A 14,497-nucleotide genomic window follows, 5' to 3' on the forward strand; every position below is an offset into this window, starting at 1 on the left:
CGTTGTTTCTCACCACTGCCGCGCTCTTGCCTCACCAACCGTAATCCTCACCACACATCACTGATGGATACATAGTCAAGTTGTAGCATAAACAGTCTAAAATCTGAATAAGGTAAAAGAGGCAATTCAGCTGAGCCATTAGTTCTCACTGAGAATTACAGGCGATATCATAGGAAGGGCATGGTTGGGAGAATGGTGACAGCAGAGAGCTCCTAAATATCAAAAATAATGGAGAGAAAAATAAAGAGAAGGAACCTCCAGGATACTCTAGAAACAATGCTATAGAGAATATATGTTGTGCCTAATATGCCAGGCATTACAAAGCCATTCAGGGTTTTCCTTCATTTGTAGACTACTCCAACTTGGCACTTGGTGGCAGGAACGTATGTAAAAATCCCCAAAACAGTGGATTACAACATATTCTATCTATGAAGTTGGAGTGCCCACAATCAGTCAAGGCTGAAAACACAATGGAATAAAAATATGTTAACTTCTCTGTGGAATACAAGAAGGAAGGATGCCATAAATACCTCTCCGACCTTTTGGGCACCAGGGACCAGTTCCATTGAGGAAAGTTTTTCTCAATGGACTGTAGGGGGTGTGGTTTCATGTGCTGCCTGCATCCCATGGATGGGGCTTTGCTTGTTTGTGCAAACTGGTTTCTGACATGCCGCAGACCGGTGCTGGTTCATAGACCAGGGGTTAGGGACCCCTGCACTTGAGAATATGTGCTAATAGTGATAAGAGGCTAATTTTAATCTTGCTATCTGGAACCATGGAAATAAGATGCTTTTATTATATTATGAATAAAATGTTTTATCAAATCAGAGGTTTTTTAAAAAAAAAATAGGTTTCAGCTATATAGAAGAATTAATATAGATCATCAGCAAACAGACATAGACCTAGGTTGGAATTGTTAATCATACTCTTTATGTGGAAAGAAGTTTGCAAAATATCTAATCCAGACCCCCTTTTTTGAGGTATTTTTATTTTCACACAGTTCAAATAGAGTGACTCAGCAGCTTATTTTGTCACGTTATCCCAACAGAAGTATGTTCAGCAAAAGAAGTAAATCCACCATATACATACCAATTTTGTAAGAAGTGGAATAGCGTGAGACATATATTTTATGTTACAGAAGTGATTCCCTTGCATTACATAAATATATATGTTTGACTTATATTTTGAACCAGATTGTTTTAAAGGAGGTCCCCTGTTATTTTTAATCATAATGTCACAGATTAGGGATTTATCTCCATTTTAATTATCACCCAGTTTTTATTTGCCAAGTCAGTGGCTAAAGGATTACACTCTAAGTGACCTTCTGAAATTTTAAATTATGTAGGTTCTGATATTCACACATTTCATTCCTCTACCTCACAGCAAAATAATTAAATATGATACTGCCTTGGATATCAATGACTACATACTTTAGAGGCAAATTCCTTAAATATACCTTGTGATACTACATACAGAAATACAATGCTTGTTAAATGGATATGACATTATAGTTGGCTTAGTTTTAAAAACACCTGTGTGATTATCAATTTAAGCTCCCATTATTTGCTGCTAATTACTAAGTAGAGCTGTTAAATATTTAGCTGTAGTTTATTTAATTGGCTTTGACCTATAAAGAAATATGTGCATTGCCACTGATTGTGTTTCAGTCCTGTGCTCACACTTAAACAAGTAGAGAATGCTTATTTATGTAAATTATAAACACTATACAGCCTATTGGATTTCCTGGTTTATCATTTTCTTACTGCTACAGATGTATTTCTTATGAAGATATCTACAATTAAGGCATTGAGAAGGAACAAAGCATACAGATGTAAAATGAGAGAGATTGTACTTAGACTTATTTACAGATGTTCTTGTTTAAAAAGCTCCAGCATGATAAATTAAACATTACAAGGGGGAAAAATGAAAGCATAGCAACAACTGGCACATGCACACATCTGTCCATAATGTACTGACTTAATTCCTGAATATTTGATTAAATGGTCTTGTCTATCAAAGCCCATATCATTCTGCTATACTGAAGTTGCAACAGAGAAACAACCTCTTCAAAATCTTCTCAACTTGTTAGGAAAAATTCAGGCATTTTGCACGTAGCATGTGTACAGAAAAAAATTGAGAAAAGGGAATGACTGAGTTATTAATTTCTCATCCCTTCATTTTATCAAGCCTTTATTTCATCCAAGTTTATAAAAGTCCTGTTCCAAAGTATCAGGTGGATTGGAAAATGTGTTTGAACTGGAACTAGAAGGAAATTTCTGTTGTTTCTTGGTGGCAAACCATGGTGCCAATGAACCTTTAATAACTGCTGGCATAATATACTGCTTGAAACATAGCTGCATAGGCTTGCCATATAGATATGACTGTTTCAGTTATACTCTGTTAATAAGATACATCCATGGGATAGAGTTATGGTATTATTTGAACTAGCATACTATCTTTATGGTAATAAGTGTTTTTTTCAATCTATACCAGAGGTCTGGGAGTTTGATGGTTCTGTACAGTATCTCACTGTTCCTAGAACTGCACTCTTCTTGACAGAGAGATCTGTTGTTCCTGGGATCTGGTGGAGCCACTCTCCCAGCTCAGGAATCTCAGACCCAAGTGCTTCTACTGCCACTGGGACTACTTTGGCTTTCTTTTCTTCATCCTATCTTGTTCCATATTCCTCCTTCCTGATATTGCTGCCACTATATCTATCACTGTCTTCTGGTCTTTGTCTACTACCTTGATGCCTGGTTGATTGACCAGTACCTGCTGTCTATCTGGATCTGGAAGTCCCACAAGATTTTAGGCTTCTTATTTTTCATGACTTGTGAAATCTCTCATCCACTGTGCAACAATGCCAACTGCTTGGTTGTGCTACTCAGTGTATGCTATTCCTGCCCATATCTTCCATCCTGCCACTATGTGTGGGACTATCTCTTGAGGCCTCTCTGCACAGTCTGCACTTCTGTTCCTGTCTAGTATGGTAAAACCCCGCTTCTATGGATCTGGTGCAATGATCAATGCTTCACAGGTGATAGGGTTCATCCTGGAGAGCAGACTGTTCACTTCATTGGAATATTAGATATAGGACAAGATAGCCACTTCAAACCCTGCCCATGAAAAGTAAAGATAGATGAATATGAGCAACTTGTTGGCAAGATACTACCATAAAAGGCCTCAATTACCTCCTTGAAGATATATTTTTATTCTTTTCCAAAACAAAAGAACTTGATTGCAAGTCTGTTTATAAAAAATAACTTGCATATCCTTGTAGAGGTACATTCAAAATAGTTTCTTTAGCATAAATCTGAAATAATCTAATGACAGTATTCTGCATGTGTACATCCAACCTTTGATTTATGTATTTATGTATCTATATTTGGTCTGCTCACTAATATATCCCTGAAGATTTTAGGCACGCCAGGGACAGATTCTTTTCCGCCATTGTGACTTTTAAATATAAGAGAACATTAAAAACTGTAGCATCCAGACGAAACTCTTCAGTCTGTATGATATCTCCATGTTTTAGATGTAAATCAGTTTTGTGACATATATAACTACATTTTGAAGCTCAAGGGTAGCCCTGGAGTAGACAATCCTTTGCTGCCATGATGCTATTGTTGTCCACTTACTTTTGCTCTTCCCCCACTGCAGAGGAATCAAGAAGGCAGGTAGGCATGGCAACATCATATTATGAAAGCTGCCATTCACTATGGGAACTCCTCCCTTGTGCCGAATTATAGCATTTTCAGAATAATGCCCAGGGTATCAATATTGACAGTAATATTTCTGTATATTTACAACCATGGTGGCTATTGATGTAAAGAGATTGCAGTAGACTATCCAATTTTCTTTGCTGGTTAAGACAGCTTTGACCGAATAAACCAAAGCGACTTTTCTTTCCCATTCAGAAGATTGTTAATTTGGTATATAATAAATTTTGCTACAAGCAATTCTGAATAGTTGAGGAAAGGACCTACTTCAGGCCCCATTCTCTATGTTTTCATCTTGACTCTTATTCTTACAAGGTTTTGTCCCTTTTTCGGTAATAGTATAAAGTTGCCTAAAGCATATTAGACATTATGGCCTAGAATGGTGAAAACTGTTCTGGGGCACGGTATTTTTAGGGCCATAGTGACTGAACCGATACGGAGAATAAGGCAGTTGTTGCAATACAAAGTCTTATGCAGATGTGGAAGAAAAAAGCATATAAATAGGAAATGCTGCCCAGTGAGTACTTCATCCACACAACCTCATCCTGTTCTGAATCAAGAGTAAATAAGCACAGAAGTTCAAACTGATTTCATTAACTAATTGAATTGTATGGTATAAGACTTGAGCTTTGTAGTTCTGTGTCTGAAATATTTTTCCAATTTCAAGAACTTGTATTGAGGTTCATTTTTTATCGTTTCAAGTTGTTTTCATGCTCCTCTGTAAGAGTGTGATGCAAAATTGTAACATATCTAATCACAATAATTCCAAGACATGCACAGTAGTTACATGCAGTATTTGCAGGCAAACACTCCCACAGCATAGAGTTTGATCCAGATGGGGCTCAAAGTTGATTCAACCTTCCATCTTTCCGAGGTCGGTAAAATGAGGAGCTAGATTGTTGGGCCGATACGCAAATAATGCTGACAATGTGATCTGAGTTCACAATGTGAAGAGTGCTGTAAAGTGCTAAAGGGTAGTACACAAGTCTAAAATGCTATTGCTATATTAAATACTAGGCAACAGCATTATACAATAGAAGGCCTTTAATAAAGTCTGTCTCAATTGCTAGGGCCCCTTCCAAGAAGATTGTTTTTATTATAAAGATAGGCAGAAGGGACAACCGTTAGGTAATTTGATCATCTCCTTGTTCCCTTAAAAACCACTGCAACTAAAACTATTCTAAAGCAACTAGCATTTGTAGGCCATTTTAAAAGGCAGAAGCATATATAAAGAAAGAATTCCAGAAATCCAGGCAGGAGTTTATCAGGGCATGAATAACTGCAGCAAGACTAACCACTGTGCTAGCAGCGGCTTTGAAAATTTTGTTTTATAAATGTAATGGTGGTTCTTTACTAGTCTGTAAATGTGACTGCTCCTTCTTTCCTCCTTCGTTCCTTTGTTTAGCCAAAAATCTTTTCCACTGTCATTTTGTGCGCCAACGATGCAAGAAAACTCCGTTTCCGTGGTCTTGGATGTTTTTCCCCCTTCCCAACAAGCTAGAAACAGAAACTGTTGCAGTGGAAATTGTGGAATCCATAATGACATTGGAATGCAATTCTCTGTTTGGCATTAGGGTTTTAATTAAGGTTTTGCTGGGTTTGCCCATTTTTCCTTTTGCCCCCCATCTCTCTGCCAAGAAAACCCAGCATCCTGATACTCCCTGAGGACAAATTGAAAGTAAGAAGTTTGGAGGGAGGGGGGAGCTATGTGGGGATGGAAGCAGAGCCTCTTGATTAGAAAGTATAATTTAATAGAATGTGTATTGAACCAAATGTATTGATTAATGTAGAGGATATAGTACTTATATTGATTTGAACTAAAGATTTAGTACTAAAAGCTGTAAGCCAAAAAAGCTGTTGAAGATTGCTACAAAAGTCAGTTTAATGCTGTCCTTGAGAATGCCTTCACAAAGAAATTCTTCTAATGTTTGAGGAGTAGGTAGAATGCTGTATATGTCAGTTTGATCCCGGAGGATTTTATTTTGTACTCTAATAGCTGTTACTAGCCTACATTATATCCAAGGAGTAATTTTCCTTAGGGTTGCCTGGCTCGCTTTGTGTCAATATTCTAGCATTTTAAGTCACGTACAGTATATGCTTCTGGGAACAGCCGAGGAGCCAGCCAGACTCATAATGGTCTGCATTCATTAATAAAGGCAGAAGCTTCTGTCCCTCCATTGCCCACTGCAGGGATGCCTCCCCGGTCTTTGGGGACCCTGCAGACACATTTAAAGAAAGCTTTATTTTGAGTGGGCAGGAGATGAAATGCAGGACTTGCAGGCATTTCCTAAGTCAGCTCTATGCCCAAGCACAGAGGTGACCTTAATGGGTCAAAGAAGAATGCAGGTCAAAAGACTTATTATCCAGCCTGTTGGAAACCAATTGCTTTTAGGTGGAGGGGGAAGGGGTGGCGGTTTGTTTTGTTTTAAAGTAGCGCTTAAAGGTTAGTAATGTAGAAATTTGTTTTACAACCAGAAGCTGTCCTGGAATGTAGTCCATTTTTATAGAAAGGGAGAGGAAAGTAAAGCCGAGCTTAGTTTTAAATTCCCTACAAATTACAAAATGTTAGTATAGCATAATTAGTTAATCAGTGATGATTGATTACTAGTGTTTGCTGTCTTGAATTAAGGAGGGGGGAGATGTTGCTGTGATACTGTCTCCATCTGTTGAACAATAACATCTTCATTTAATCTTTATATTTCTTTATTTATAATGTGCTTTTGAGCAACAATCACATTCATTTCATTCAGCTTCAAAATGCCTCATTTAAATTGAATGCAACTGTACTTTCCATTAGGGACTGTAGTAAGGTAGTGAATTAGTAGGATTTCTCCCTCCTTAGAAACTCCTCCTCTCCCTTCCCTCCCTCCCTCCCTCCCTCATAAAGATTTTTCCCCCCTTAAGGATATAATTCAAGTCATGAAACATTATCTATGAAGCAAAAACTGGCAACTAAAAAAGAACAACAGCCCTGCTCTTTGGAAAGGAATTTTCTTGAACCACTGTTTTAGTAAAATGTATCCAACAGTTCAAAGATTTTGTGCACAGAAATGGGCACAACTGGATATGACTACAAATAAAACAGCCAAAAAGTCTCTATATATAATTATGCAAATATAGCGGTCCCACTAATTTCACTCAGAAAGTATCTTTGTAAAATTCATTTAGTATTTTTGGAATATGATAGATGCTAATTACACAGCCCATTGGATTATAAGAATCTCTACTCCTAAATATAGTTTATACTGGAGTTTTTTGTCTGAGTATGTGTATATGAAAGGAAGTATAGTTAGTCCTTGATTTATGACCATAATTGGAATCGGGATTTCCATTATTAAGCAAGGCAATTAAGTCAGTTACACCCCATTTTACAGCATTATTTTGCCATGGTTATTAAGCGAATCACTGCAGTTTTTAAAGTGAATCATGTGGTCATTAAGCGAATCCAATTTTCCTGATTGACATGCTTTGTCAGAAGCCGGCTGGGAAGATTGCAACAAGACCTGAGGATGTTATAACCATCATAAATATAAGCCGGTTACTAAGTGCCTGAATCACAATCACATGGGATGTTGTGATGATCATAAGTGTGAGGACCTGATATAAGTCACATTTCTCAGTGCCATTGTAACTTCAATTGGTTGCTAAGCAAATGGTTGTACATGTAAGAGCAGAAAAGGAATGACAAAACAAAATACCCTCCCTCAATCCCCCCAAATCAATGTTAAATTTGCAGTATAAATTATTTATAATCTTTTTTCCTTCAAACTATGAGTATTTTCAGTATATTCTAAGGAGCTTTCAGCATTAGGAAGAAGCTAGAAGAAATACAGGAAAATATAACATGGGAAGTAATCTGAAGAAAATACCAGAACAAGGATTTGTTTAATTTGCATGTCGGAGGAAGAGAAAGAGAGCATGAATTTGAGGAAGTTATCTAGTACTGCACACTTTCCAGAAGAACAATGATAAAAACATTGCCTTCAGGTTTGTCCTATAAAGGGCAAAACACATTCTGAGCTACACTTTTATTGGTTTTCTCTGTGCCCTGAAAACTCCCGTGTTCAGATCAACAGGAGCTTCGTCTTCTGCCTTCCCCACTTGCATCAATTCCCATTGTCATGGAAGTAGGTGTTCTGAGCACATGAAAATACAATATACAGCAGAGAGCTACTGTGTGGATAATAGAGGAAAAATTTGCCCTAAATTTTTAAACACAATCTTTTTTGTGAAAAGAAACACTCTTAAAACAAAACCTCCAACCGTTCATAACTGGGATTAATGGTTGCAATTTTCAGTTCTTAGACATGGGGTCTCCATAGACAGTCCCCCCCCTCCTAGAATATAATGTGGCTCTCTGTGGGATTGAAGATTATTCCTTACTTCATCTCTTCCCTTCAATCTTTCACCTTTTTGTCTCATAAAGTTATAAACGGTATGAGCAGGAAGCTTTTCTCACTAATCAAGTGTTTCTTTCTAGCTTTTTCATGCCTTATAATGCAAAGAATTTACATATACATCATTAATATTAGGACGCTGCTCCCAAGATGTATACTGATTGCGACTTGGATCCGAGGCGCAAACAGAAGCAAAAAGAATCTTTCTAAAACTTTGCTGCCTCCATTTCCCACAGTGGCCTCCACCCCAAGTTTTCCATTTTATACAGACATTGAAGCATCAGGATCAATTTCTGGAAAGACTTAAAGAGTTTTAACCGGCAAAAGGAGCTCTAATCTCATTTGTGCATTTTTGGGATCCATACTCATCTTTATGTTTTGCCTTGCTCAGTGATTTTTCTCCATCATTTTGCCTTGAATTTAAATCAGGGCATCTCTTGGCTCCTGAGAATGCTTTTGTGCAATAGGCTATATCAGTTGTGGGACCCCAAAACAGAGCTTAGTGGAGAATAATTCCATAGTTTATTTTGCATCTACCACATTAGTGCCTTTGTGTGTTTTTTCTTTAATTAAAAAAATTATTGAGGTTTGAGTCCTGAGCACACATGAAATGCTACTTTCAATTGTGTCACATAGTGCTGTGTGGCTTTTCTAATCCTTAAACTGGCCACATGTGAATCCAAGATTTTAAAAAATGGAGGTAAGAGGACTCATTAAAACACATAGGCAATGATCCAGCATTACAGTTCTCTCCTATTGTTGATTATGATAGAAGAAAAGAGCCTCATGTGTGCAGTGTTGTTCTATGCTGGAAGTTGAGCCTCGGGTAGAGCTCTAGATAGCAACTACAGGCTTTCTGAAGAATGGATATTGTCCATTGGGATAATTAAGTATTAGCAATGCTCTTGCAGCAGTAAAACTCGTGTGTCTTTTATTTAGACAGTACAGCAGATTTATAGATAGATGGTTTCAGGTAAAAAAAATCTGGAAAGGTATGTTGTTGTTTAAGCTGTTCCTTTGCTGCAACTCATTTAATTGCCCCGGAAAGAGTGTTAAACTGATCCATTCTACTGATGCTTGAAGGTTCCATTTTCTTTCCATTCCCTCTTGCTGAAACAACCCAACATGCACTTTAATTGAGTCATGAGAGAGTCGAGGGTTGGCACTTGGTTATACATCAGAATTTTCATTCCTTGAAAGAGAATACTGTGCAAATGAAGATATTGGGTTTAAAGCCATACCTATCCTTGTCCTGTTGCTGCTTGTTCCTAGTTAACTAGAACTACATCAGATTTTTTTTTTAATGTTGAGAATGCAAATTACCAACATCAATACATTAAGCAGAAAGTACAGGACTGCTACCAGGCTGACTGGGAAATGTTCCACATTATATTCATTCAATTTGAAGACAATGAAAAATAGAATTTATTTAACATTCACTGGAATGACTACTAAGCAAATTGATATAGTCCTTCGTTGCTGCTATGGCCCGATCACATCTAAAAAGGGAATCCTGATTGGTTCGGGTCAGGCAATGAAGACGAACAGCCTCTGGCTTTAAACCAGATCAGCTTAAAATAAGGACAGGTTGCTTTTTTTGGGGGGGGGGGTCCCTTCCCCACTCTAAAAGACAATTAATCAAATACTTTCCTTTCCTTGCTCATTTGTTTACCTCCCCCCCCCTTCAGATATCACTAGAATTTGGCTATTTTAACAAGCAGTTGGAAAATAGAACCTTAAAAAGTATCTGCAGTTTTGATTTCATCCATATGGATACATACACATATTCACAGACACACCACAGTCATTTGATTAACATTTGACAACTGGGTCACAGTTAATGATGTTGCAGCATTCTGAGGTTACCAGATCGCTATTTGGGACCTTTACTGCTGGCTTCCAACAAGCAGAGTTCATAGGGAAGGTTGCAAATGGTGATCACATGACCTTGGGATGCTGTGACTGTGCAGAATTCATCTAACAACTTCAACAGGAATTGCCAGAACTACCGTTGTGAGTCAATACAGTTGGGTGACATCATACCTTATGACCACATTGCTTTGCAAAAGAGTTTCTAGTCCCAATTACTGTTGGTAAGTCAGGATTACCCATACATGAAGATTCCTACAGACACAAATATTGTCATGTATATGACATATGCCACGGGTGTCAAACTCACACCCTCACCTTGCCATCATGTGACATTTCATGATGTATTTCCCATTCATAGTGTTGGGATGGGTGTGGCCTGCATGTGACCCATCCAGCCCATGGGTTTGACACGCCTGACATATGCCATTCCAGCCAAAGGAGGAGTGGAGCATATTATTTACATGGCACTACAGTTGAGGCATTCACTTCAGTCATGCTCCTTTTTTGTCTTTTTAAAACCATATTTGAAGGGGATTCATCTCTAATTTGGCACTTGGTACACAGCACATGATAATCTGGATGTTACATTGAAGCAGAAGCTTTAAATTGATGATGCATGCTTTTGAAGTGCATCTTCTATTATGATTCCAGCCACATTGAAATATGCATATTTTCTAACTTGATCTTATCTATCAGACCTGGGATATTTCAGTATTTAAATAAATATGATTATATAGAAGTGGAATCTGTCCTAATCAAGCAGTATATAAAGCCACCATACGAGTTTTATCACATGGATGATCTCCCCTGCACACAGGCACACAGTTTGCTTGTAAACAGTCTAAACACCCGAAAGAGTGTCTTGCATATAATTGTGCTTTATTGCACAAATTGCAAGGGCAATACTATGTCATGTTTTTCTCTAAAGCTGTATGGCACAGTTCATGTATTAACATTTCATAATCTATAATATATATCAATAGGTTAGTTGGGTCAATTTTGATGTTCTGATTTCTAAATTATCTGAATTTAAAATCGGCATGTATTAAACATAATAGCTGTGTTTTTAAGGCCTTATTCTATCACTGCTTTTTCACTGTCATTTTGAAATGAATTAATGTAAAAATAGTATTGTATACATGAAATCAAATAAGTGATGGAATATTTCATGTTTAACAGTGTTGAATATTTTTCTCATAGGATACTGGCCAGAAGCCTTATATTGCCTAGTACATTATGAGGTTTAATATTTGCTTAAAATTTTCTGCCATGATATGATATAATTCCTGTTAAATGAACCTAGGAATGTAGTCATGGTTTATTGGATGTTTTTAGAAATATAGTTATTTATTTCTTTATTTCCATGGTTTATACAGCTGCGCAATCCATGACAGTGACTCTGGACAGCATACATGGTTTAAAACTTTAGCTATATTGAAGAGTTCGCGTGTGAGTGGGGCCACAGCCAATTTTGCTCTTCTTTGGAACTCTTACTGGACTTTCATCCATCTTTCTGAGTGCATTCCTATCCACTATATTATCAGCCAGTCTTTTACAATGGATCAGTGATAGTCTGGTGATAGAAAAGCCAGAGACTACACGATCTGCACCACATAAGCAAGATCTGCTTATATTTTCCAATGTATAATTTAGCAATTTAGCCAATTCCATATTCATTATTACAGGTTAAATGCAGCATTACAGGTTAAATGTATATATGGGTATGTAACCAAGTATACTGTAGGCCTAGAGTGCAGATACATCAGTGGTGGGTTGCAGGCGGTATGCCCCGGTATAGGCATACCGGAGCCTGCCCGAAGCACCGGGTACCATTCCGATATGGTGCTCCGAAGGGCCCGCCCACCCGCCCATGCTCCTTACCTGTATTTAAAGTCTTTGGTGCTTCCGCTCACGCACATGGCACGTATAGCACCTGTGCAACACTCCGCCGAGCAGCTGGCGCATCGCAGAGGCTCACGGAGGCATCACTGGATGGTAAGACACATGCGTGCATTGCACATATGTGCTCACGCGCTGCACGTATCCTTGTGGACAATGCTGGGCCCCTTCCAACCGTACCGGTTGGAACGGGATCCAGAACCCAGCACTGAGATACATACATACATTTTTTATCAAACTTGCTAGGTGTTTTGCACAATACATACCATTTAACATGGTTTTTACTGTCTTATATTATTTGATCTCTCTGTAGCATTGCTGGTATATTTCAGCAAAGTGATTGCTTTTCCTTGCCTTCTTCTTTCTTCACAGAATCATACGATGACCCAACATAGCAGTTAGTGCAAGGCCCAGTTCTTCAGAAGAGGAATCTTTGCAGGAGAAAAAAAAGGGAACATGTTTTACTCTTTGCACGAGACTCTCATTGTTAATATATATTATTCAGAAACATTGTATTGTACCATAAAACCTGTATTATGGAAACTGTTGGATGTTCATGTGTTTGAACCTTTGAGCACCGGAGAGACTTCCTGTATATAAAGTGTTGCACATGTATTATGTTGTCTGATACTAAAATGGTATTATAAAGACAAGTGGACTTGGGCCCTATTTAAGCAGGACTAAGAGAATAATTATAATACCAACAACGTATAAAAGGGAAATGTGGCTTAAGGAAAAATGAAAAAGCGGTGATACAGTACAAACCTTTTGGCCTTCCTTTTGTTCAAGCTTATGTCTACAATCTCTGTCTTTTGGTATTCAAATGGATGAATTCAAGAATATTTTTAATGCCGAAGAAGAAGAACAACAAGAAGAAGACTCTCCAAGCAAGATCCCAGCTAAATATGGCCTGTATATATTTGTAAGCCTTGCGATATGACAGATAGCATTACCATATATGCAATAGTTGTTATGTAGATTGTCAAAGAAACTTTTTTTCCTGGATACCATTTGAAGCTTTTGAGTGTTCAAGACTTTTCCTTAATGATGTCACATGGCCAAATTTTTGAATCAGTTGAACTAACCTATATGTTACTGTTATTAATGTTTACTCTGCAGTCTGAACCTGGAGATTACTGGAATGGTTTTCCAAGAAGAAATAAATTCAGTTTACCATTACATAATATGTATCTTTTATTTTGTCCCAGATTATTTTATTTATTTAAAAAAGTTCCTCTTTGCAAATGAATTGTGTCTCATAACTTTCAACGTCACACATTCTTGTATCACACTTGCATGATAAATGTATTCTAATTGATGTACTTCAATTGATACCTCCTTATTTTAGATATATGTTAACTGTATATTCTTTTACCCTATGTAACAATCCTTTTTTTTCCTTTTTGAGAAATACAAGGACTTACTGTAGAGTTAGTGAGTGAGTGATATGGCTTGCAAGCATTCAGCCCCTCAATGATGTGCAGACTATCATGTTATAATTCAAGTCTTATCTACCTGCATTTGGTTTTATAATACAATGTCAAGTGTATTTCTCCTAAATAGAAAGCCTGTTGAGTTTGCTAGATTTACTACCACTAAATGTTTTCAGAATCTCACCCTTTCGCCTATCCTTTTTCTACATCTCTGCATTTAAAAAAAAAAAAATTAAGTCTCTCAAACACTATTAGAATGATATGTGATTATGGAAGGGATCCCTTGCCTTTTCATCTACAGGTGGTAACCTTGTTAAATTCCAGCCACAGCACTGACATAGATTTCCCTGCTTGCGCGTCCCTTGTCCTCAATGCTGACAGAGATGGCAGTAGAGGACATGACCAGAAAAAGTGCTTCAGTAAACAGCCCAGCCTGTTATTACCTCTAGGAGATTGTTCGGCTTTAACAGAGAAAGGTTGTTGAGAACTGAATTAACCTGTTGGTCCCAAGTAGGAGCAAAGGGAGGCTGTACCACTAGGGCCTTCTCGTTTTTCTTTTGTCCAGAAATGTGCTCTTATGAACATTCATTCCCACCCCAATTTCCATATGATATACCGCTGAACACTTGTGCAATGATTAGAGCAATGGAATATCACAAAGGGTTAGAATTGCTTGTCTTTTCCTGCCAGGGCAGATTTCAAGTGAGATTTCTAGTTTGCCGAGTGTTACATTCCGAGTCTCCACAGATGGGAGAGTTGGAAGAACACTTTTTAAAAAGTCTTTGCTTGCCAGGGATTTCAAGGAAAAATGTGTCATATTTCTCTCTCCAGCCTGGAGATTTTTATGCATATGTTGCCAAGTACAAAAAGAAAAGAAAAGGCCATATTTAATAAAGAATCTTATTTCTGCTGACAAAAGGATAAACATAAGCAACTGTACTTACACAGTCAGTCCAGTGCCAGATTCTATTTATATTCAACCTCATCCCAGTTTTAATTCCATTAAAGTAGTCATCGTCTCTGCCAATTTGGATTGAATATTCATCCTTCATGATGGATACCTCTTTAATAAAACAAAAAAAAGTGCAGGCATTTATTTCAGTCTTCATGTGTGAAACCATAACATATTGGTTAAAACTGCAAATAGCATGTTTTTCATCAAGTTCAAGTATGTTAA

The 14,497-nt window shown here is 37.6% G+C and overlaps 1 protein-coding gene across 5 annotated transcripts in view; it reads left to right on the forward strand.

The window, feature by feature from the left end:
- Positions 1 to 13,063, forward strand: part of ZNF521 (zinc finger protein 521) — a 355,589-nt gene extending 342,526 nt beyond the window's left edge. For all 5 annotated transcript variants that reach the window (XM_087707161.1, XM_087707157.1, XM_087707158.1 and 2 more), the window contains one exon: positions 12,260 to 13,063. In XM_087707161.1, the coding sequence (XP_087563287.1) occupies positions 12,260 to 12,289 (30 nt within the window). In that variant the 3' untranslated portion in view covers positions 12,290 to 13,063. The remainder of the gene's footprint in view (positions 1 to 12,259) is intronic.
- Positions 13,064 to 14,497: the final 1,434 nt, after the last annotated feature.

The sequence above is a fragment of the Thamnophis sirtalis genome, unplaced genomic scaffold (assembly GCF_051295495.1).
Source record: "Thamnophis sirtalis isolate CommonGarterSnake01/CBP01778 unplaced genomic scaffold, rThaSir2_p1.2 scaffold_2, whole genome shotgun sequence".
Lineage (NCBI taxonomy): Eukaryota > Metazoa > Chordata > Lepidosauria > Squamata > Natricidae > Thamnophis > Thamnophis sirtalis.